We start from the raw sequence: 22,095 nt of genomic DNA, 5'->3' as shown, positions 1-22,095 counted from the left end.
CAGTGGAAAAATATTTTTTTGCTTGTAATAAGAAGATAAATCTTGTCCCACTGGCAGATTTTCCTACTTATTTCAAGTGAAAATTTACTTGAAACAGGTCAAAATGGTCAAATAAGTTATTTTTCTGGTGTTATTTTTCTGGTGATGACTCTAAATGTTGAAATAGCAGTAAAACCACATTCATTGATGAAATGACATAAGGGATGGAAAGGGGGGATGGCAGTTTTACAGGGGGGATGATTTGGACCGTTTTTATTTCAGGGGGGGATGCCATCCCCCCTCAACTCCAGTACTGCATGCAACCCTTTTAATTAGTCTATGGTACTCAACCCATCTTAAGACCTGGTAAAGACTAGCTGATGAGGATGACGATGATGATGATTAATATTATCATTATTATTACCGTATGTTCTGAAAATGGGCAACATGGTGGCTTGCTGGGTTAGCCCTGGTACCTCACAGCCTACGTGGGTTTTCTCCATGTGCGGCAGATTCCCAGTTGATTGGTGATACTCTGATGTTAAAAATCTAAATTGCCCATAGGAGTGAGTTTGAGTGTTGTCTGCATGTGGCCCTGCGACTGGCAATCTGTCCAGGATGTTCCCCTCCTAATTACCTAATAAGAGCGGGAATAGGCCCCTGAATTGGAATAAGGAAGTATAGATAAATTAAAATATGATAAATGGAAAAGCAAGTTACATTTCTCACATGACTGCATCTCAAGGTAAAGAATGAAGTCAAGCAACATCTATGAAATGTATGCTTTCCTGTAAAACAAAATAACAGAAATATTTGTGGTTGTCTGGTCTTTAATTAAATGCATCTAAATGAAGGTAAGTAACCCAGACCATATTTATATAAATGCCTTGTTTTCATTAGAGTGGAAAATGAATATCTATGCTGCGACAGATGTTAACCGTAGCACACTGCAACGGATCCAATCACATTGTCTTGTTTACCATCCCTGAACAGCATCTCACTCCATGTATCTTGGTACATAATATATCACCTCAAAAGGAGGAGATAAACACCCAGAGAGGATGCTGCAAAACAAGGCTCCAATGGGAAAGACTTGCGCTCAGATAAGCCACAGCCTCCAGTGGATGATGTTGCATTTGCAGAGTAAAGCCCGGCAGAGCTCTCTGGGACTGCAGTGCATCAGCTCGTTTATAAGTGAAGAAATAAAGTTGGCCAGGGAAGGAAAACATACAATACATGTTAGAGGTTGACTTGTGTGGTGCTACTTTGCTAAGTGGCAGAAACTACCAGCAGACAAGTGAGATGCTTCTACACATAAACACATAAAAAAGTAAAGATTTTTTTTTTTGCTTTGTTTTCCTTTGGTTTTTCTCTTCTGTTGATTCTTTAAATCAATTTACTTCCTTATTTCATTTATTTACCACCTCAATGATGTACTCAACCTTCCTTCAGGACTGCTAATAACTTTAAATCTAACTCAGTAGCTCAGGATTGCTAAAGAGAATTTCTATAAGTTAAACAATCAACGGATCTAGAAAGCAACTGAAAGTTATTCTTCGGATATATAAGAAGACGAACAATCACTTACACGATGAATACTGGTTTCACACTTGACAGTATTCAATATTTAATTATTATAGAATAAAATGATGAAGACAATTGTGGTTGTCATAATTCTTTAATCAGAAGTGTCCAGCACAGATTTCCACTCAGATGATTTTGTGAATACAAGGGAATGAACAAGTTCAGCGAACGGCCCCTCGGACAGCTGACGTGTAAAACGACTTGCAGACAGTGACAGAGGTAAGTGGTTCCCTCTTGGGACAAGAGGATTAGTGTGGAACCATTACCTTCGCCTCATGAATCACTGCTAATGGCTTCAGTGAGAGGGCACCGTAGTAGATGGACACCTCAAGTTCTCTATCACAGTGGCATGTTCCCACTGTTAGAGCCATGCAGAGAGGGCGGCGACAACCTAGTGTACAAGATAAATTTATTCATGAAGGTTTTGTGCAAGTGTGTACTGCAGACATCCACCCCAGCCAATCCCGAGCTAAAATGAACGTAACACCATCAGATCCTTAAAAATTTATTGAAGTTAATGTAAGATGAAATCATATGTGGTATAACAAAGAAAACACAAACAACCCTTGCATAGATCACAGCCCATGCCTTTGTCGTCGCCTGACAAACTGAACACTTTTTTTAGCTAATTAAACGCGGCATGACAATGACAGCTGGATCAGATAACATAGTTGGTGTGGACGAAAAGAAGAGCAGAAGAGTTCAGCAGTCCTTCGGTGCTTTGCTCCAAGACGGCCCAGCTTCCCTACCAGCAGGTAGATGTGCATTCTAGGCAGAAAATACAAACTCATACCATCTCATTTTTGAAGCAAACAAGAACTTCTCGATGGATATACACAGCGTCTCAATATTGTATCTCATTCAGTGCCTCTTCAATAGGCAAAAAAAGAATCAAGGCTAACTTGGACTGCCTTGAAATCTGTACAGAAGTGTATGGCAGAGGCCCTGTTTAGACATGATAGATGTGTTTCACACAGCAAAGTATCACTACAGTCTGGACTGAGAAAATCATGGGCTTATTGTCATTTAAAAGAGCAATTCAGTCTGAGAAACTAGCCCTTGTTGACGTTTACTCACACTCAGAGCACAGCGAGCACAACCCGAACGTCACACACAGATGGTGAGCACCGCTCGGGTGCCGAGGACCGTCTCCGTGGTCCGCACAACGTTTTCAAGTGCTTTTAAGAAATCCAGCAGACGTTCCACAACAACTTATGAACAGGGCCTTACAGGAAGCCTTGGTGCAGATGAAAGCAAGGGTTTCATTTCCAAAATGATGCAACTGTGCGATAATTGGTCTGCAGCTTGAAAGGCAAAGCTCATGCAATCTTCCATCGCCCATGCAGTTTGTATTTTTTTTTTAACCTTTTTTTCTGTTTTTTCAAACTTTAGGTTTCTGTAGAGATACATTATAGCAGAAAGTTTGGAGTTTAGAGTTTGGAAGGTGAAGAAAGTGAACAGGAATGAATCATGACTCCTTTTTCTTTGTTTGTTTTGTTATGGTTTTTCAAAACCAGAGACAAAAACCACAGATTTTTTTTTTTTAAGTCCAAAACATCCAGCGTATAGCAAGTGTTGATTATACAGTAGTTTTATTTTCATGGCTTTTTCATTTTCATGGAGTTCATATTGTTTTCCTTTTCCAGCATAAGGCATGTTTGTCTTAAATTCATATAACAGTGCCACCAAGAACAACTGAAAAAATAACAGAAAAAAAAGATCACACATTAAGCTTAATAGTTACCTTTCTTTAACTTTTTGTAGTTAAATATAATTTTGATTTCATAATAGTTCATTTCTTTAGCAACAGAGTTAGTTACATTTTTTTTTCTTCCACTTTAAAGTAGTTGAATATGTGGCAGTTAACCGAAACAAATGAATAAGTATAATAACTAAAAGAGTAGGCAACTTCTCTGATATTTTCCTCTTACAGTGGATCAGTCGTGCGACTGAAAACAGATTCTCTCTATGTGCATTACAGGTTCCTCCTCACAGGATACACCGAACCCTTTAGCAGCTTCTCTTGCAACCACAAACTGCCAATATTAAAAAGACCATGTTTGGATTTTTTTTTTTACATGTTTCAAAACAGCAGCTTACATGTGACCCCAGTAGTGTTACAAAATCCCAGAACAAACACCTGCTATGAATATTAATCAATTGATCGCAGCGTCTATGACACCAATTAATTATTTTTATCTTGCAAAAGAAAAAAGAGGAAAACTCTTATGGACAGTTTATTCATTAATCTATTGCTTTTAAAATGCATGTTTCTGTTGGGTAATTGAATGCATAGCACCATCCGTACATGGCCTCATTCAAATAAGTATTATTTACATTTTCCCCACCTCACTTTAAACTGTTTCACGCAGGTTGCAATCGTCAAGAAATCAGTGATACAAGAAACCCCAATGCAAATAACTTCTAAACAGCTGTATTTGAGACTAATATCATTTCTTTTAACATTCTTAATATGGTATTTTAATACATACTACTGGGTATTTAGTAATCCTACTGTAGGAAAAAGCCAAGACAAGTTGAATGAGCTCTTTTTTTTGCACTTTGCCTGAGGCAGATACTCTTCAGAAGTACAGTACAATGATCACTTCCAGGCAAATTGACAAACAGTTGACTAAACTAAACAACCAGCCACTGATAACATAAGACTTTGAAAGAAGAATTCTCAAAGGTTTGAATAAAGGCAACAGGACTTTGTTTTCTTGGTTCTTGAGGACATTTCACCTTCTATCCAGAGGCCTTGTCAGTTCTAACTGACTGGTGGAGAATTTCAAGCTCATAAACTGATTAATTCCTATACCAATCTTTTTTTCCAGCCGGTCATCTTAATTTTATTATTCCTCATTACAGACAAGTCATGTCTCACTTCACAGTCTTGTCTGTATTTGTAAAACGTCAGCAGTTGCAGCCAAAGTACTGATCGAGTTATCGATACGGTTAAAATGTCCGGACGTGTTGTTGATCCACCCATTTCATCAAGGATGCATCCAGTAGAGGCTTGTCCAGAGCTGAGATGGCAAAGTAAACTAAAATAAGCCACTGCAGAGGAAAAACCTCAAAGGAGAAAGTTACATCTTTCTTACAGAATTCCAATGTTTTCATGTGTAGGTATAAGTAGGAAATGCAGTTCTTCTAACTTGGAATTTATGGTTAAGTTGTCAAGACAGAAATAGTTAGAACATTTCCTAAGAGATTTAAGTAGCCTATATTTAGGAGTATTTTACTTTTCCCCTCCACAAAACTTAATTTATAACATGGCTGGAATTAAAAGGCATAAAACTCATTGACTAAATGTTAATGTTCAGAATGTTTGCGTTTATTTTTATATTCAGTTAAACTGTATATGTTTTAGAATATGTCCTAGCCTGCTAGCTGGTGAGTGAGTGGTGATGCCATCAAGTACACTGCTCCTACAGTTGCAGAAATACCAAAGTGCGTTCTTCCTTCCTCTGAAATATGTTCTCCCGAGTTATATTCGCCCTGTAACTATTAAAATCCAAAATTGTCTCACTCGCTAGTCGCTATTGAAAAAAGGCCGTAGTCTGGTTCCTCTGCATACTACAGTACTTTCCAGGAGGCACTACCAATAGATGCTAAAGAAACCGCTATTGGATAGGCATACAGCCAATCACAGTTGCAGAGTAAAAACCAAACTAGTACCAACAAAATACATCCATAGTGGTGTGCGGTGGCATAGGAACGCTGGTGAACTACTGTTGTTGATTTTGCAGTACAAAGTTGTTGATTTAAGATGTAATTAGCAATTTTGAAGCCACCTAGCTTGTTATGAACAGTGGCTCTTGACACTCCTGTATGAGTCATCACATAAAGCAGGCCCTCAGCATCCTGTGATTGGTTTGGTACGTTCTTTACCAGCAGAAATGGCTGTGAACAGAAGGGATACCGGACCCATTTCATGAGATAATTGATAAGAAGTGAATAGATATCGCTGGCCAGACTATAAATCACTGACTGTCCCATCACTCCCGTGGGTTGTCAGAGTCCAGTTGCCTTTGATTCAAGCCTTTGAGAATTACTATGACCTGGATGACAGAGAATCCACACTGTTGTAGAAGAAAAATCACTGAACAGATGGTCAGTTTTTTCCAAAACAATTAAGTTAGGTTTGCTTCAGCTTCAGGTGATGTGTTCTGGTAACAAGACAAGAGTGGTAGTCCTGTACTAGCACCACAGAGGATGGCCATTGCACCAACAGAAACAGCTATGGCATTCAAGTCACTGCACTGGAGCTTAATTTTTCTTACAGGATCTTGTCAGTAGAGTATTAAATAAAAAAGAGAATACAGTACAGTACAAAATCTTACTTTCATCAGGATGAAATCATCCCAGTACTGATTGATGTACAGTATCTGGAGATTTTCAAGTAGTTGTTACATTTTGCCTTAATCTATTAATGGTTCTCCTGCAATATGCTGAGAAACTAGACATGGAAAATGAGCAAATACTGAAAAGGAAAAAAAATGTTCCTAGTAAAATAATTATTTCAAGCAGCAGAATGAAACTTTTGTGCAAAACGATTGGGCTGTATTTTGCTGTGCATGATAATGCCCACTGACTTAGGTTAATTTTTTCCATTGAATTGTACACAAATGTGTTTGAAAACACTACAATGTTTCCCTGTGACACTGCTGTAAACGTGACATGGCACTCTTTCCAAGAAACTTTATTTAAAACAGTCAGGGAAGGTATAGTTGTCTCTACAAACCCTTTGCAAATGCATGTCCTGATTGTGCGCAGCTTTAAGTGAAAAAAAGGAGCAGGTTTGTGGTGCACTGCTTGTCCTACATATAGGTGCTCGTGTAAAGGCTATACTTTGGGACTCTCACATTCAGTATTGCATGACTGCAGTTTACACTTAAGGTTCTCTTTTGCATTATGGTTTAGGAAGCCCTGCATTGAAGCTTGCAGCTCTGCAGCAAGTTTGCAATGATCTCATTGAGGTAGAGACCCTGAAAAGATGCACAACGAAACAGGCATTGAAGAAAAGAAAAAAAAACAAGAAAAACTGTTGGAAAACAAAGGATATTCCCTTTAAGTTAAAATGGTAATCATGCAGAGTACAATACTTTGCTGCTTAAGGGCATAAACAAGTGCGTGACAGCGTGAAATCTGGGTTGTGCATGAAAGCATTGATAATCTTTGTCTTTTCTTTTTTCTTTTCCATTTTACTGCAGTCACTTGCTTTTTGAACCTCACTCATCTGGAACCACACAGCAGCTCCACTCAACATGCACAAATACCATTGTACACCGAGGCACTTTCACTGGTCCTGTTGGTGGAAGGGATAAAGGCACTGGCAACTAATGTTAGAATAGATCTTCAATTGGATTCAGAACCAATTGGTATTAAAATTAGAGGTGGAGATGGAAGCATGACTGAAAGTAAGTTAACTTTTCTTGTTCAAAGAAGATCCATGCACTGCACTATTGACTAATACTGTAACTGGGGCTTATTATCATGATTATATGCATTTTTGATATCATTTATTCAGTATTTTTTTTTTTTTTTTTGTCTACTTTTAAATTAGAAACTTTGCATCCTCAAGGTGGGTTTGAATATATTTGATCACAATTCAGAAACACCCAGATTTTTAATTTTTACTCAGTTTCCCTGCTGATAGGGCGCTGCAGAGTGCTTGAATTGCAACAAGCTAAATACTCACATCATGCATTTAATATACCAGGATACAAAAGTACCTTAGTCGATAGGCCATAATGCAGGTTACTTTTTTCATGCTATGATCTCATTTATGTACTGTTCCCTTAAGATTTAACATTCAGCTGCTATACTTCTAAATGGTTATTATTTCAAATTAAAACCTCATCCAGTGCACTCAGTATGAAAACATATGAGAAGGAGGGGGGGAATGTAGGCAGATATCCAAAAGAACAGCCGTTCCTTTACGTGACATGTGTCTCAGGCATGCCGATATCAAAATGGAAAGTCTCCGAATCATGCTCGTGTGAAGCTCACGTTTGTCGTTGTGCTGTGTTGCATCTAAAGGGCATGGCATCGAATCACTTGGTGATAACACAATTAAAGCAGCTGCTGGAAAACAGCAGCACTGCAGATGTCCGTGAAGCAAGCAGATCGCCATCTGTTTACATCCAAACAAGAGGGATCAGTCTTCCTCCTATAAGGTGCTTTGCTGAGTAGTAAATCCTTTATAGAGAGAGAAAGGAGGAAGAGAGGGCAAGGGGGGACGGGGTAAAGGGGGTCTAACTTCTTGGCGGTTACCACTTGGTTGCAAAGGCTCACTTGTCTAGAGTCGTTTCTGAGGAATTGTGCAACTTGCTTAAATTTGATCTGTTTTCCATGCATGAGATTTGAAATCACACCATTGTCTGATAAGACTAGGTATGCTGTGTCCTCCGGGGAGCTGTGTATATGTGTAATAATCAATGTTTTTCTTCTTGATATAACTATATATTTGTAGGATCAGTAGAATTAATTATTCTATCTACATGGCATGTTATTTTTCTTTATAGCTGAGCATAGCTGTTTGGCCTAATGCCGTTGAGTGCATTGGGGAGGTAAATGGAGCATTCCTATGACAGTCCCACAGCAATCTTAAGATTCCTAACTGGTGTCTAAACATCTGTAAGCAGCTTGCTTTTATTTACACAGTTTTGATTGGCTATAGTGCAGTTGCCAGTTCTGAGGTTTGCCTCCCTAAAATTGTCGATGCTGTTGTTGATGTCTCCATCGATCTCCATGTACTCTGACTTGCTGACGGTAGATGAGCTACGGCGGCTGGAGTTGGTTTCAGAAGGGATGTTGGGATTGCTGACATTGAGCAGCTGAGCCTGTTCCTCTCCCTCAGTCTCCCTGTGGTAGAAGTAGTTGAAGTTGGACACAATGACAGGCACCGGAAGGGCAATTGTCAACACTCCGGCGATGGCACACAGAGATCCCACAATCTTCCCACCTATGGTGACGGGGACCATGTCCCCATAGCCCACAGTTGTCATGGATACAACAGCCCACCAGAACGCATCTGGGATGCTGCCGAAGTAGGATCCCTGCTCCTCTGCCTCAGCAAAGTAGACGGCACTGGAGAACAAGATGACTCCGATGAACAGGAAGAAGATCAGCAGCCCCAGCTCTCTCATGCTGGCTTTGAGGGTCTGCCCCAGAATCTGAAGTCCTTTGGAGTGTCGTGACAGCTTGAAGATCCGAAAAACCCTGACCAGACGGATGACCCTGAGTATGGCCAGAGACGTTGCTTGCTCTCCCACCCCTTCTGTACTTTCTGGGTCTTCAGCCAGCTCAGTGCCGAGGGTGATGAAATAGGGGATGATAGCCACAATGTCAATCGTGTTCATCATGTTCTTGAAGAAAGCCGGTTTGCTTGGGCATGCCAGAAAGCGTACTATCAGTTCAAAGGAGAACCAGATTATACACAGAGTCTCAATAACAAAGAAGGGATCGGTGAGTATATTTGGTTTATAATAAATAGTAATGTTCCCCACTCTTTCGAAATGACCCATTGGGTCCTCTTTCAGCTGTGGTAAAGTCTCTAAACAAAATATGACTATTGAAATGAGGATTACCATCACAGACACGATGGCAATCCCTCTAGCGGTGCCTGAGCTTTCTGGATGCTCAAAGAGGAGCCAGATCTGACGCTGGAACTCTTTCTCAGGTAAAGGACGCTCTTCCTCCCTGATAAAACCCTCATCCTCACGGAACCTCTCCATGGCATCCACTCCCAGCTCGTAAAACTTTATTTCTTCTGAGAACATATCCAAGGGCACATTCACTGGCCTTCTCAGTCTCCCCCCAGACTGGTAGTAGTACAGGATAGCATCAAAACTGGGGCGGTTTCTATCGAAGAAATATTCATTTCTTAGGGGGTCAAAGTACCGCATCCGCTTTTTGGGGTTGCCCAGTAACGTCTCTGGAAACTGGGAGAGAGTTTTTAACTGCGTCTCAAAGCGTAGGCCCGCTATGTTGATGACCACCCTCTCGCAGCACTCGTGATCATTGTGGTCTGGGGGATAGGTGTCCTGAGGGTGGCCAGGGACGGCCGAGGTTTCGTCCATGTTGTCTCCCGCTACTACGGTCATTTTTTGGAAAGAGGATCGAGGCGGCGAAAGAGCAGGACTGAGGAACTCGGTTGGGGGGCTTGTCGGTCAGTCTGATTGAGCGGGCATTCAGGATTGGGAGGAATTTTCCACTCCCCGGCTTCCCACGCCCCTAAGATCGTTGGAGGCGTCCCCAGTCGTGAGGGGGCCAGTTGGCTGCTTTGCCTCAGTGCGGCTCCACTGCGGCTCTCGCTGACTTGACCATTGCTGTTCTCCAGTGCATCTGCAGCAGTTGCTGCTGCTGCTTCTGTCACCCAAAGAGAGAAGGAGGGAAGGAGGGAGGGAGGGAATAATGGAATCAAACAGCCAAGATATTTGCTGCCTCAGCATTTTCTGCAGTTCGGCTCTGTATTTAGTCATTTATTTATTTACTCATCTTAATTGGCTGCAACTAAATTAATCCATTAGTAAGAGTGAGGCATCTGCAATCCAAGTTGAATTGTTGATCCTTTTTTTTTTAAATGCAAGCACTTGAAATCTTTTTCTCTATAGCTCTCATCTCAAATCACAAGTCTATCGGCATTCTCATCATGTTATACCATAATTCTGTTGAAATCTTGCCTTAGATTTTTCAGTTAAATATCTCAATACAGCTTGGAAATATATTTTTTCTACGCCACTCTTACCAGCTTGATTTGTAACATGACGCAGAGCATTATACTGGTCCTGAATCAACTCTTGTTCTTGCATGCATAGAGCTCTTAATAAGCTTTAAGACAGTTTCCAAGTAAAGACAAGGAAGAGGGAACACTAACATTAACGTTGTACCTTTACACGAACAGATGTATTGAATAAAACATCCACAATCTGACACATAACTGTTGTATAAGTCTGCAGTCTCTATGGCTTACCGTGGCTTGATCTTGTCGGGACTTGAATGCGTCTTATCCTCGAGTAAAATCATCCAACAGCAGGGCGCCGGTGGGTGTCAGGTGGAAACTTTAACCTGCCCAAAAAAAAAAAAAGCCTAGAGGCTCAGTTTGATTGTTGTCGTATGAACTGTAGAAGACAAAGTAAAAAAAATCAGAGGCGTCTAACGAGGAAAAAGCCTGCAATGGAAAAGGATTGCTGAGCTGCAGAGTGTGTGGCTGGTTGCGCTGGTGAGAGCAGCTTACAGTCTATACCGCAGCACAAGATCTTGCGCTGCAATTCGGGAGGGGGAGATACATTAAGGGGGCACTAAGCGAGCCCTTGACATTTCCAGGCATCACTGCATCAGCAGAAATCTGCTGACTGGAGAATATCGTTCAATGGAAGACGGTGAGCACGATTTAGAGAAAAAAAAAAAAAAAAAAAAAAAAAAAACAGAGGAAGAAAAAAAGAAAAAGGACATCTGTGAAAACCGACAAGTGGAGAAGCAACGTGCAGGTTTATCAGCAATCTCGAGCCTGTTTTGCTGTTGCATTTTACATGCGAGTGCAGGGGAGGCGAGGGAAAGGAGAGGGAGGGCAGCAGCAGGAGGAGAGGAGGAGGAGTTGGAGGGTTTCGACGCAATGCAGACCGGCTCTACTAAAGGACGCCGCCAGAACTTCTTCATAGACAACAAAAACAAGAGCCGGTGTTTACCCGCGCTGCTGCAGTCACACTGCAAAGAAAAGGCACATCTTCTACAGCCAGTCGGTGGGACATCTGAGATAATCGATGCATTCAGGAATGAATCTTACCTTGACTGATGACACATTGAAACATGGCTTTTTCATTCGGCCACTCCATGATTTAAGAGTTCCGAGTGATACTTGGGCGTATGAAGGACTGATATGCGCAAATGTAGGTGCTTATGTGGCACCGAATCTGATTTATTATTATTATTATTATTATTATTATTATTATTATTATTATTATTATTATTAGTAGTAGTAGTATTTTCCAAATCGCCAAAGGAAAAAATAAGAATCACCAATGTGTTCAGTCTTTAAAGCTTTACAATAGCATATCAAGCTTGCCTGCACCTTGCTGGCGTCACAGATAAGATCTAGTGCTTTATGATGCTGCCTAAATTAGAATAGAGTCTAACGCCGAAGCTATTATTGTATTTGGCCCCATAAGGCGAACAGAAATAAGAAAAACACACTGAAACTTTGGCGCAAGTCGAGTGGACGCAGGGCTTCGTTCAGCACCACGGACAGCGCAGGTGATTGACAAAAACTCAAGGACAAATTAGTGAACCATGAGAAAACACGAAGTCATGATATCTGCCATCTGCTGACTTGCATGCAGGTGAATGGATTTACCAGACTCAACAAAACAGTGAGGGTTAGTTTTGATCTGACTGGGGGGCAAAAAATAGACTTTTGAGATGCAGCTTCATCACAAAACAGCCTGTCAGACTTCGGTCTGATTTGAAAAAACGTGGCAGCCAAAGGAATCCCATTAATGTAACACTATGACGTTCTCTTAATTTAATTAGTTTGGTGACAGGACATGGCAATATCTGTTCTTGTGCCATTTCCCTTAAGTCAGCAGCAGCCAGGGATAACTTGACGGTGAAGGAACATCATTCTTTGTAATTTGCATATATACAGTGTGTGTATATATATATATATATATATATATATATATATATATATATATATATATATATATATATATATATATATATATATATATATATATATATATATATATATATATATATATATATATATATATATATATATATATATATATTTCTATAGATAGATAGACAGATAGATAGAATTTGGGGCAAATCACAGACCTCCCACATATCCATGATGGTTATTTCAGTAATGTATTTCTCAGCATTGAAAACACCATTCATCCTGAGTGAATGCCTAGCCCCCATTTGCAAATGCAGTCCCAAACTTGCAAATAACCTCTATTACGCTTCACTGTTGCTTGCAGACACTCATTTTTGTACTGCTCTCTAGCTCTTCACCAAACTTCCTTCTGCAACAGCCTGATATTTCAATTTTTGTCCCAATCAGAAATAGGCAATTTCTAACATTTTTCACTCAACTATACGTATTTCATGGTGATTTCAGGTGATTTTCAAATAAGAGGCCTGGCATTTTGGCTGCCGTTTTCCCATGAAAAACACTTTTGGCCAGATTTGTCCAGACAGTAGATGGATGTACCTGGGTCTCATGGTTTCTGCTCCTTCTGAGGTTCTGACGTGGCTCTGCTGGACATCTTAGTATTTCGAAGAGAAGTACTGTATAATACCTATTTCAATGCTGTAGTACCATTCTTTGGAAAACCACAGCATCACAATCCTCAGTGTTGCCTGTCTCTTCGTGCTTCTTCAAAGAGGTTGTAGAGCACATCTTGTCAACCCATATGCTTTGAAATCATCGTCTGGAAGGGACCTTGCTGATGCAGCATAAGTACCTTGAGTTTTGTTGCTGTTCTTAGTCTTGGTGTCTGACCTCTGGCTTTTTTTAACTGTCATCCACGACCAGCCACACCTTGGTAGAAGAGTTTGGCTGTTCTTCAACCAGTTTTAAACCTCCCACACAGCTGTTTCAGTCTCAGTTAATAACTGTGTTTTAATCTACAAATCTGATGGTGATTTGCACTTGTTTGAGATAATGGATTAATCATACACCTGGCTTTGCTCATACAAAATCCCTGATTTTCAGTAAATATATTTAGAAGAACTAATGCGTTTTTGAAGGCGACGCAGGTGGTCAAGTCCAATACTGATTACCTTTGCACCGTTTTTTTCCGCACCTATACGGAACTGTGCATACCACACTTCTGACTCTAATCTAATTGAAGAAGTAATGAATATGACAATGTTTTTTAATATTAATTCATTTATAAAAAAATTAAGTTAATTTCACATTAATATTTAAATTAGAAAAATAAATATTTTATTACACTTAAACTTCCCAATGAATGCATGCCATGCACATAGCATTATACTGCTCTAAAAGGTTTACAGTAGGCTGCGATCCAATCTGAATAATTGTAACAACAGAAAGGCGGGTTAAGATTACAAGATTACAAGAAGGAAGAGTCAAAATTACAAAACTGAAATATGTACACTAGGCTTCCTTTTAACAAATTAATTTACAAAACCTACTCTAAAGAATGTCATTTTTATCTATGGAGGATTCACACAATGTTCATTGCAGCAGACAGAGCGTTTTCCGTGCGTGTCCAACACAAAGTCTCTGTAGGTCGTAGAGCTGTCAATACAAAGGTAATCCATGACAAAAAGATGAAGTGTTTGGAGAAAAGAATGCCACACATGTTTCTTGTTGTGACTCTGAGGGAAAAACAAGCTTCACGTATTTGTCCACCACCTGCAAACAGAGAGAAAACAAAAGCCACTGTGTTAAGATGGGGAGGTGCGAGAGGGCAGCTGTTGGGATTAGTCGAGCCGGCTGCCCAGCCGGAAACACACTGAGTAAAAGAGCGTAATCTCCGGGGGTTGTGCTTGAACCACAATGGTGTAAAGATGCTCAAGCGTGAATATTCTTCTGTCTGCAGAGCTATTAATCATCCACACTGTGGCGCTCAGAGATCACTTGTTCTTTCAACCTTGATCAGAGGGAAGCAAACTTTCAAGGCTTTCTTTATTTAACAGTATAAATTGTGATTTGCTTCAATGTAATAATAAGCCTAATGTCTCTAACATGTATAAAGATTTTATTCTAATTTATTTTACGTTTTAATTAGGGTAAGTGTTTATTTTTTATTTTAATAAAATATTGAGAAAACTGTTTGTTGTGGGTTTTTTTATTAATATTTGACATAATTTAGTAAATGTTTTTCAATTTCTTTCTGCCTTTTGTTTTTAAATTATAAACAATTCTCTGGTTACTTATCTGTAAAAAGGTACATTTTGTCTTATATTTGGGATTCGTCCATTAAGATAAGTTTAATTTAGCAAAGAAGTGAAAGAACAGTTGAGACGCTGTAGCTTTGAAAAACAAACCACCATAACTGCAGAGGAAAAGAGAGGTCTGTTTTATGGGAAAGCTGCCCTGCTCTATCTTATAAATAATTTAACAGGTAAAACACAGATGATGGTGAAATCCTCTGTTTAGACCAGGGTTGCGCTAATCCATCTGAAGCATCACCCTTGACTTAAACATTACTTTATAAAACACTCGTAAAAAGAAAAGTAACGCATAATTACATAGATGGAAATGTACTTAACTGATCTAGTCTATGGGTTCACAAATGTTTACGCCAACACTGATATTCATTAGTATGACGAATAAAGACACATTAAATTATAATTGTTTCCAGTTTAGGCACATCGTGATTGAATACGATGATGACTTAGATGAGGAAAATATTACATTTTATGGCAATTTTTGGGAAAATGTATATGTTAATATTGGATAAGCGCATCTTTAGTTAAGGCACAAATTCACATCTGAGTAAACAAACCAAGCTTCAATTATGGACAAGTTTACAAAGTCTTACAAAATGTTGTTTAAATTTGCACAAGAAAACGTAGTTGTAAGGTAAATATCACTTCAAAGCAGGTGTAGCACAAAACACCCGCAATAAAACACACAAAAGATCTGTTTACACCAGTCAGCCATAATACTTTGATCGCTGACATGTAATGTGATTTAACTGCTCCCCATGTTACAATCATAGACGTATAAGAAGAACTAGACAAACTCTATTGATGTCACCAATAATAGGGCTTTAGAAGCATCTTTTTCATTGTATTGCATGGTGCCGCATTGCAAATAGTTGGAACGAGCAGGGCTGGGTAACTGGCTGTAACGCACTCACCTTATTTCAGCCACACCCTTACCTGACTCTATTATCTAAGTTAATATTTTACATTTATTCTGATCAGATCTGTGAAAACATGCTCATTTCAAATGTCACTAGTGAAACAACATCTGAAATGACATCTGAAGCCAGAGCGTCCAGAGCTGATGCAGCTGAGTTCCACTGGGACCTGCAGTCGCTCAGCCTGCCGCTGAAGACAAAGCTGTTTTCTTACCAGCTTTTGCAAATGAGCCACCTTTGCCCCCACACCCTTCTGGCCCAACCCAGAGCTGGTAACAGCATTGTCTTTGTACAATTAACAGCAAAGAAATCAATATCATCCTTAGATTAAGAATGATTATGCTCTATTAGGTCTTAATTCACAGCTAAGATGTCAAATTCACTGAAAATGCTAAGTGTTAAATAATGAATGTTACAAAAGCTATTTGTTTCATGCTGGACTTCAACTAAGCTGTCACTCATAAAGCCATACCCCATAATTATGTACGAAAGTGTGTTAAAATGTAGTTTTAACCGATGATGTACATCGAAAACTCAGCCTCCCACACAGTGGTCATGGATGGGAAGTCTAGCAATGGGGACTAAAACCATTTGTTGTTTACTGTAAATATGTCTATTTCTGCCACAAAGTTGGACATTTTAAGAGCTGGGTCAAAGGAAATCAACTTTGGGATCTAATCCCTAGTGATTTTTCAAGAAACCGCATGCATTGCCACTTAGGAATTGGCAACATTGACGAGGTGGACGAACCGTCTTGCATTCACATTAATTTCATCTTGGCACTTACCAGCTACCTAAAAATCTCTGCAGATCAGTCACAACCCACAAAATCCAAACATATTTTCCCACAGTAACTGCCCCCTTCTTCAATACACAAACATAGAGAGAGAAAGTTTGTTTGGTCTCCAAACTTAGGAGATACCAATCTGACGGGACCTGACAGTACTGTGAGAAGCGATCCCAATCAAGGGCCCCTTGAGATTTTCTTTGTCCAAATCTTGATTAGTAAGAACTCTTTCGGGAGCACAAGGGTGACCTGTTCAATGTTAAACCGATCTTTATAAATCTGAGCTCTACATTTATAATCATGCATCATTATTTTAACTCTTTGTGTTGGTTTTTCACCCAACACCCTAGTGTGCAGAAAAATTGTGGCAATATGATCTGCAGCTGAACTCCCTTTGTTTAATAAAAAAAGAGAGAGACTGTGAATGCTCATGTAGGTTATGTTATCTTAAAGGGGACATATTGTGACATTTTTAAAGAAGTTGATAGAGTTTCTTGAGGTCTTAATGAAATGTCACTGACATGTATTGTAAAAATACCACCGAGATCCAGTGCAACACTGGTTTTGAGAGGCGGAGTCCGACTTTCACTTCCACTCTATGCACCGCCTCCTTCCATAAGGTGAATCTTCTTTAAATTGGTGTTACACCTTTGCACCACCAACTTCTGAAGTTGAGTAAATACATTATGATGGTACATTTGGTGCAGGTATAGACAAGGAATTTAGCTACTGTAATTCTTCTTTGATCGGAGTCTGTGATGTCACAAAACACTGGAATGCTGAATGGCCCATTGAATGAGCAAGTTTCTGATTAAAGCCTCCCTAAACAAAGTGAAAGCGTTGCATTTCAACAGATATTTAGAGTTGAGAATCTATTCAAACACCCAAATAAATATTCTCATATACCAACAAAAAGTATTTTGTTTTGCTTTTTATAACATGTTCCCTTTAATACATGATATCTTATTTTTGAGTATATGAGTTCTGTCATCTAAGTTTTTTATATAGCATCTCTAAAACACTGGCAGGGATACTGTCGGATACATTTTTTTATTGCAATCTTATAAAAGTTCACTTTTAGTTTGTCCACCCTACAATTTTTCATCCATTTTTTCCCACCAAGTTGTCTCTGACACGTTGTATTTACTTTTCACATGCCATTTTTTTTTGTCCTGTGGCCACAAGACCCCCACCTTGAACCCTCAACCTAACCAACAATTTCTAGTGTCACTGAACCCTGTAAAGATGACACGCCTGATATTAAACACCGTAAAATGACACGCGAGCATTTGAAAACGCTGAGTGGGCGCGCTATTTATACACATTGCCATGATGTCATGAAGTTCCAACAATAGCCCCAGTGTGTGAAAAATGTTACAGCAGTGAGAACAAATTGCTTTTCTCTGACATATAATGATGTTAATGATATATTTGAGCCAAACCTGTGGAGAAGTGAGAAGTTGTCACATGAATTCCCATTAGGGTTGCCACCCGTCCTGTAAAATACGGAATTGTCCTTTATTTGAGAAAAAAATGTTGCGTCCCGTATTGAACTAATACGGGACACGATTTGTACTGTATTTTCCTTAACTTTTACACCATATTCTAGTTGAATTATTGAAATAAGTTAACTTTTACACCATATTCTAGTTGAATTATTGAAATAAGTTAACTTTTACACCATATTCTAGTTGAATTATTGAAATAAATTAACCTTTACACCATATTCTAGTTGAATTATTGAAATAAATTAACTTCTACACCATATTCTAGTTGAATTATTGAAATAAGTTAACTTTTACACCATATTCTAGTTGAATTATTGAAATAAATTAACCTTTACACCATATTCTAGTTGAATTATTGAAATAAGTTAACTTTTACACCATATTCTAGTTGAATTATTGAAATAAATTAACTTTTACACCATATTCTAGTTGAATTATTGAAATAAATTAACTTTTACACCATATTCTAGTTTAATTATTGAAATAAGTTAACTTTTACACCATATTCTAGTTGAATTATTGAAATAAATTAACTTTTACACCATATTCTAGTTGAATTATTGAAATAAGTTAACTTTTACACCATATTCTAGTTGAATTATTGAAATAAATTAACTTTTACACCATATTCTAGTTGAATTATTGAAATAAATTAACTTTTACACCATATTCTAGTTGAATTATTGAAATAAATTAACTTTTACACCATATTCTAATTGAATTATGGAAATAAATTAACTTTTACACCATATTCTAGTTGAATTATTGAAATAAATTAACTTTTACACCATATTCTAGTTGAATTATTGAAATAAATTAACTTTTACACCATATTCTAGTTGAATTATTGAAATAAATTAACTTTTACACCATATTCTAGTTGAATTATTGAAATAAATTAACTTTTACACCATATTCTTCACCTGGTTATCTGGGCTGATATGGACATACGTAGCATAGGAGGATATTTCAGCTGCTATATGGTTGTCTGTCTGTACAGTCATGCAAGTTCAACACTATTAAAGCACTTTAAACTTTAAATCAAAGCATTTTGTTTTTTCATATAAAATAAACACATTTTTATTCAGTTTAGAAGTTTTGGGGCTTTTCTTTTGGCTCCTGCGCTGCTGAAATAAGGGCGTCCCTTATTTCTATTTCTGAAAGGTGGCAACCCTAATTCCCATGTTATGGGATCAATCAGAATGAACCTGAAACTGCATGTCCACTCACCAGAAAGAGAAATGTCCGCTTTTACACCTCTGTGAGTCTCCCTGTGTCTGTTTCCAGGTGCTTCTCACTTGGAGGCGTCGGTGTCTCCAACTCTTCCTTTCCCAGATAGGACTCAGCTTTGGAAAGCGACAGGGTGCTATTGGTGGAACCGCTTTCCCCTAACGATGGTTGCCCGACAGGTTGCCCGCAAGTCACGTGGACATACTGCACATTTGCCTCCTCTTCGTTCTCTCTGTGGTAGAAATAATTAAAATTGGATACGATTACTGGGACGGGTAAGGCTATGGTTAGTACTCCTGCGATCGCGCACAAGGATCCCACGAATTTCCCCCCGATGGTGGAAGGACACATGTCTCCATAGCCCACTGTGGTCATGGTCACCACGGCCCACCAGAACGCGTGGGGGATGCTGGAAAACTCAGTATCCGGGTCCTCTACTTCAGCAAAGTACACCGAACTGGAGAAGAGGACGACTCCAATGATCAGGAAAAATATCAGCAGGCCCAGCTCCCTGAGGCTCGCGTGAAGAGTTTGTCCGAGAATCTGAAGACCCTTGGAGTGTCTGGAAAGTTTAAAGATCCTGAAAACGCGCACCAGACGGATGACCCTGAGAATGGCCAGAGAGGCCGCCTGCTGGCTGCTGCCCTGATGCTCCGCCAGGTCCAGACCCAGAGTGATGAAATACGGGGCTATGGCCACAACATCTATCAAATTCATCATGGTTTTAAAGAAAACCGGTTTACTGGGACAGGACAGAAACCTCATGGTGAATTCAAAGGAGAACCACACGATGCAGAGCGTCTCCACCATGAAGAAGGGATCTGTGAAGGGACTGGGCGCACCGGCTCCTTGCGCGGTGCCGTTGGAGAGATTCTCTCCAGTAACCTCTCTAAATTCGGGTAAAGTTTCCAGGCAGAATATGATAATGGATATCAAAATGACCACCACTGACACGATGGCGATGCTCCTCGCAGGCCCCGAGCTCTCGGGATACTCGAACAGGAGCCACAGCTGGCGCTGGAACACGTTTTTGGGCAGCGGCCGCTCCTCCTCCACCGTCAAGCCCTCATCCTCCTTGAACATCTCCACGGCCTCGTCTCCCAACTCGTAAAACCTTATTTCCTCCAGGAAAATATCCACGGGGACGCTCACGGGTCTCCTCAGCCGGCCTCCTGACTGGTAGTAGTAGAGGATGGCGTCAAAGCTGGGTCTGCTCCTGTCAAAGAAGTACTCGTTCCTCAGGGGGTCGAAGAAGCGCATCCTTTTGCGCGGGTCCCCCAGGAGCGTGGCGGGGAAGCGAGACAGGGTTTTCAGCTGCGTCTCGAAGCGCAGGCCGGAGATGTTGATGACCACCCTCTCGCTGCACTCCTGCTCTCCTGCTTCCAGGTCCGCAGCATCCCGCAGCAACCCCGCAGTGACGGCCACGGCCTCGTCGTGTTCGTCCAGGGAAACCACAGTCATCTTTTTACCCCTCTGAGGGTAAATCCGTCACTCAGCTCCTCGGGGTGTCTCTTCTCTCCTTGTCTCCTATCTCCTATCTCCCCGTGCGCCCTGGAGATTTACTGTAAGCAAAGTCCCCCCCTCTCTCTTTTTTTTTTTGTTCTCCTTCCCTCCCCCCTGCCCTGCTCTTCTATTCCTATTTATTGATAGCCAAAGTCGTTGCTGTTGTTAATTTACACCTGCTTTTTTTGTCAGATTAGTGCCTCTGAACTGTCAACTTTCAATAGTGGTCACAGATCTCCACTTGCATAAGCCTTTCGCATGCAGTGGCTCCAGAAGGCTATCATATTCTCACCGTTTTTAAACTCCAAAGCCCTCCCCATGTTGGAAGACCAGATGACACTTGTTGCTGCTGCTGCGGCTGCTGCTGCTGCTGCTGCTGTCCCTCTCATGCTCCCTCACTACACTTGTAGCCAGCAGCTCAGTCATTCCCAAACGCATATTATGAAAAATGCCAAACATTTAAATCCTCTGATTGTGTTTCTGGAAGAAAGAAGTATCTTAAGAGCGAGCCTTAGTTTTGTGAAGGAGGGATGAGACCTTTCAGATCCAGACTCTCCTCAGGAATGGAGCCCCTCGCCCTGCAAGTCCTTCATTCATGAAATCATCGGGTTATTCTTGTCACAAGGGAACCTCCAGGGCCCAGACTGTGTCTACTTTGGGCCAGAGTCCCTCGTTTCAGAAGCCAGGAGTACAGATGAGCACGCCTCCCCCCTTTTTTTCTTTCAGCCACATTTTAGAAATGTCTGGAATAAAAAGGATGACATCAAAGAGCTTAAACAGTGTCTTGCTTGAAAGGCACCCGAGTAGTTAAAAGAATAAATGGCCTTTTTAAGAAAATGCAAAAAAGGCCTCTGTTAAGAAACAAATGTTTTGAAAATATGATTGAGAGCTGCACAGTAAGCCACTGCATGTTTTGCAGCATTGTGATCTATTTATAGCTCAGTTTTATTCACTCTCACTGCTTTCATAAAGCTCTGTGTCAGTTGATAATAATAGCAAAGGTTTGTTAATCGGTGTAACCAATCTGAATGCTTTGCAAGTGAAGCGCTAATCTTAACTTTCCAGTAAACAAAACCTCGATGACACAGAGGTTCATCCTTACTATCATGTTAAAATGCATTAAATCATAGTATAGCGTGATTTTTAATTCTTTCCATGACTGAAAAAAGGATAGGATTTCAGTCGAAATATCAGTTCCTGGACTTGGTGTCGCCTGCCGCTAAGGTGTTTGCATATAGCATGCACCAAATGTCTGCATGTGTCAGGCAGAAGTCAATGTCTTGGCCGTATCCAAGGAAACAAACAATAACAAACAAGCTCAGAAACAGACACGTGGTTCCAACAGCGGCTAGTTCACACACAGTGTCAGTCAGAGCAAAAGACAAGACCAAAAGAAGTGACGATCCATTGCTCAGTAAGGATCTTCCCTGACATTCACCTAATTGCTTTAATTAGCATTCATTAGTGATACTTTCTTGTCATCTCTGACATTACAAGATCTAATCTCAGCACCTTCTTAATATTTTCTAATTCAGTAAGATAGCAGTGGAACGTGTGCTCTGTTGCTATGTTTTCTCTGGACTCTATAAATACATACTGATCAGCTATGTGGATGGATATGCATGTGCGTGCGTATTTAACTGTGACTGGATGT

The 22,095-nt window shown here is 40.0% G+C and overlaps 2 protein-coding genes across 3 annotated transcripts; both read right to left on the bottom strand.

Moving 5' to 3' along the window:
• Positions 1 to 5,557: 5,557 nt before the first annotated feature.
• Positions 5,558 to 10,673, bottom strand: LOC133443791 (potassium voltage-gated channel subfamily A member 1-like). Of its 2 annotated transcripts, none has more exons than XM_061721021.1 (2): positions 10,541 to 10,673; positions 5,558 to 9,936 (listed from the first exon to the last, which is right to left on the bottom strand). In XM_061721021.1, the coding sequence occupies exon 2, from the start codon at positions 9,669 to 9,671 to the stop codon at positions 8,193 to 8,195; it is 1,479 nt and encodes a 492-aa protein (XP_061577005.1). In that variant the 5' UTR covers positions 9,672 to 9,936; positions 10,541 to 10,673; the 3' UTR covers positions 5,558 to 8,192. The 2 variants fall into 2 exon arrangements, with proteins under 2 accessions (XP_061577005.1, XP_061577006.1); XM_061721022.1 differs by having other exon boundaries at positions 5,558 to 9,933.
• Positions 10,674 to 13,543: 2,870 nt separating this feature from the next.
• On the bottom strand, positions 13,544 to 20,519 carry LOC133444617 (shaker-related potassium channel tsha2-like). The gene is made up of 2 exons (XM_061722479.1): positions 18,939 to 20,519; positions 13,544 to 13,957 (listed from the first exon to the last, which is right to left on the bottom strand). The coding sequence occupies exon 1, from the start codon at positions 20,397 to 20,399 to the stop codon at positions 18,960 to 18,962; it is 1,440 nt and encodes a 479-aa protein (XP_061578463.1). The 5' UTR covers positions 20,400 to 20,519; the 3' UTR covers positions 13,544 to 13,957; positions 18,939 to 18,959.
• Between the last annotated feature and the right edge of the window lie 1,576 nt (positions 20,520 to 22,095).

This window comes from Cololabis saira, chromosome 5, assembly GCF_033807715.1.
Source record: "Cololabis saira isolate AMF1-May2022 chromosome 5, fColSai1.1, whole genome shotgun sequence".
Classification (NCBI taxonomy): domain Eukaryota; kingdom Metazoa; phylum Chordata; class Actinopteri; order Beloniformes; family Belonidae; genus Cololabis; species Cololabis saira.
Note: the sequence above shows the minus strand (reverse complement) of the source record. Positions and strands in the feature narration are given on the sequence as shown.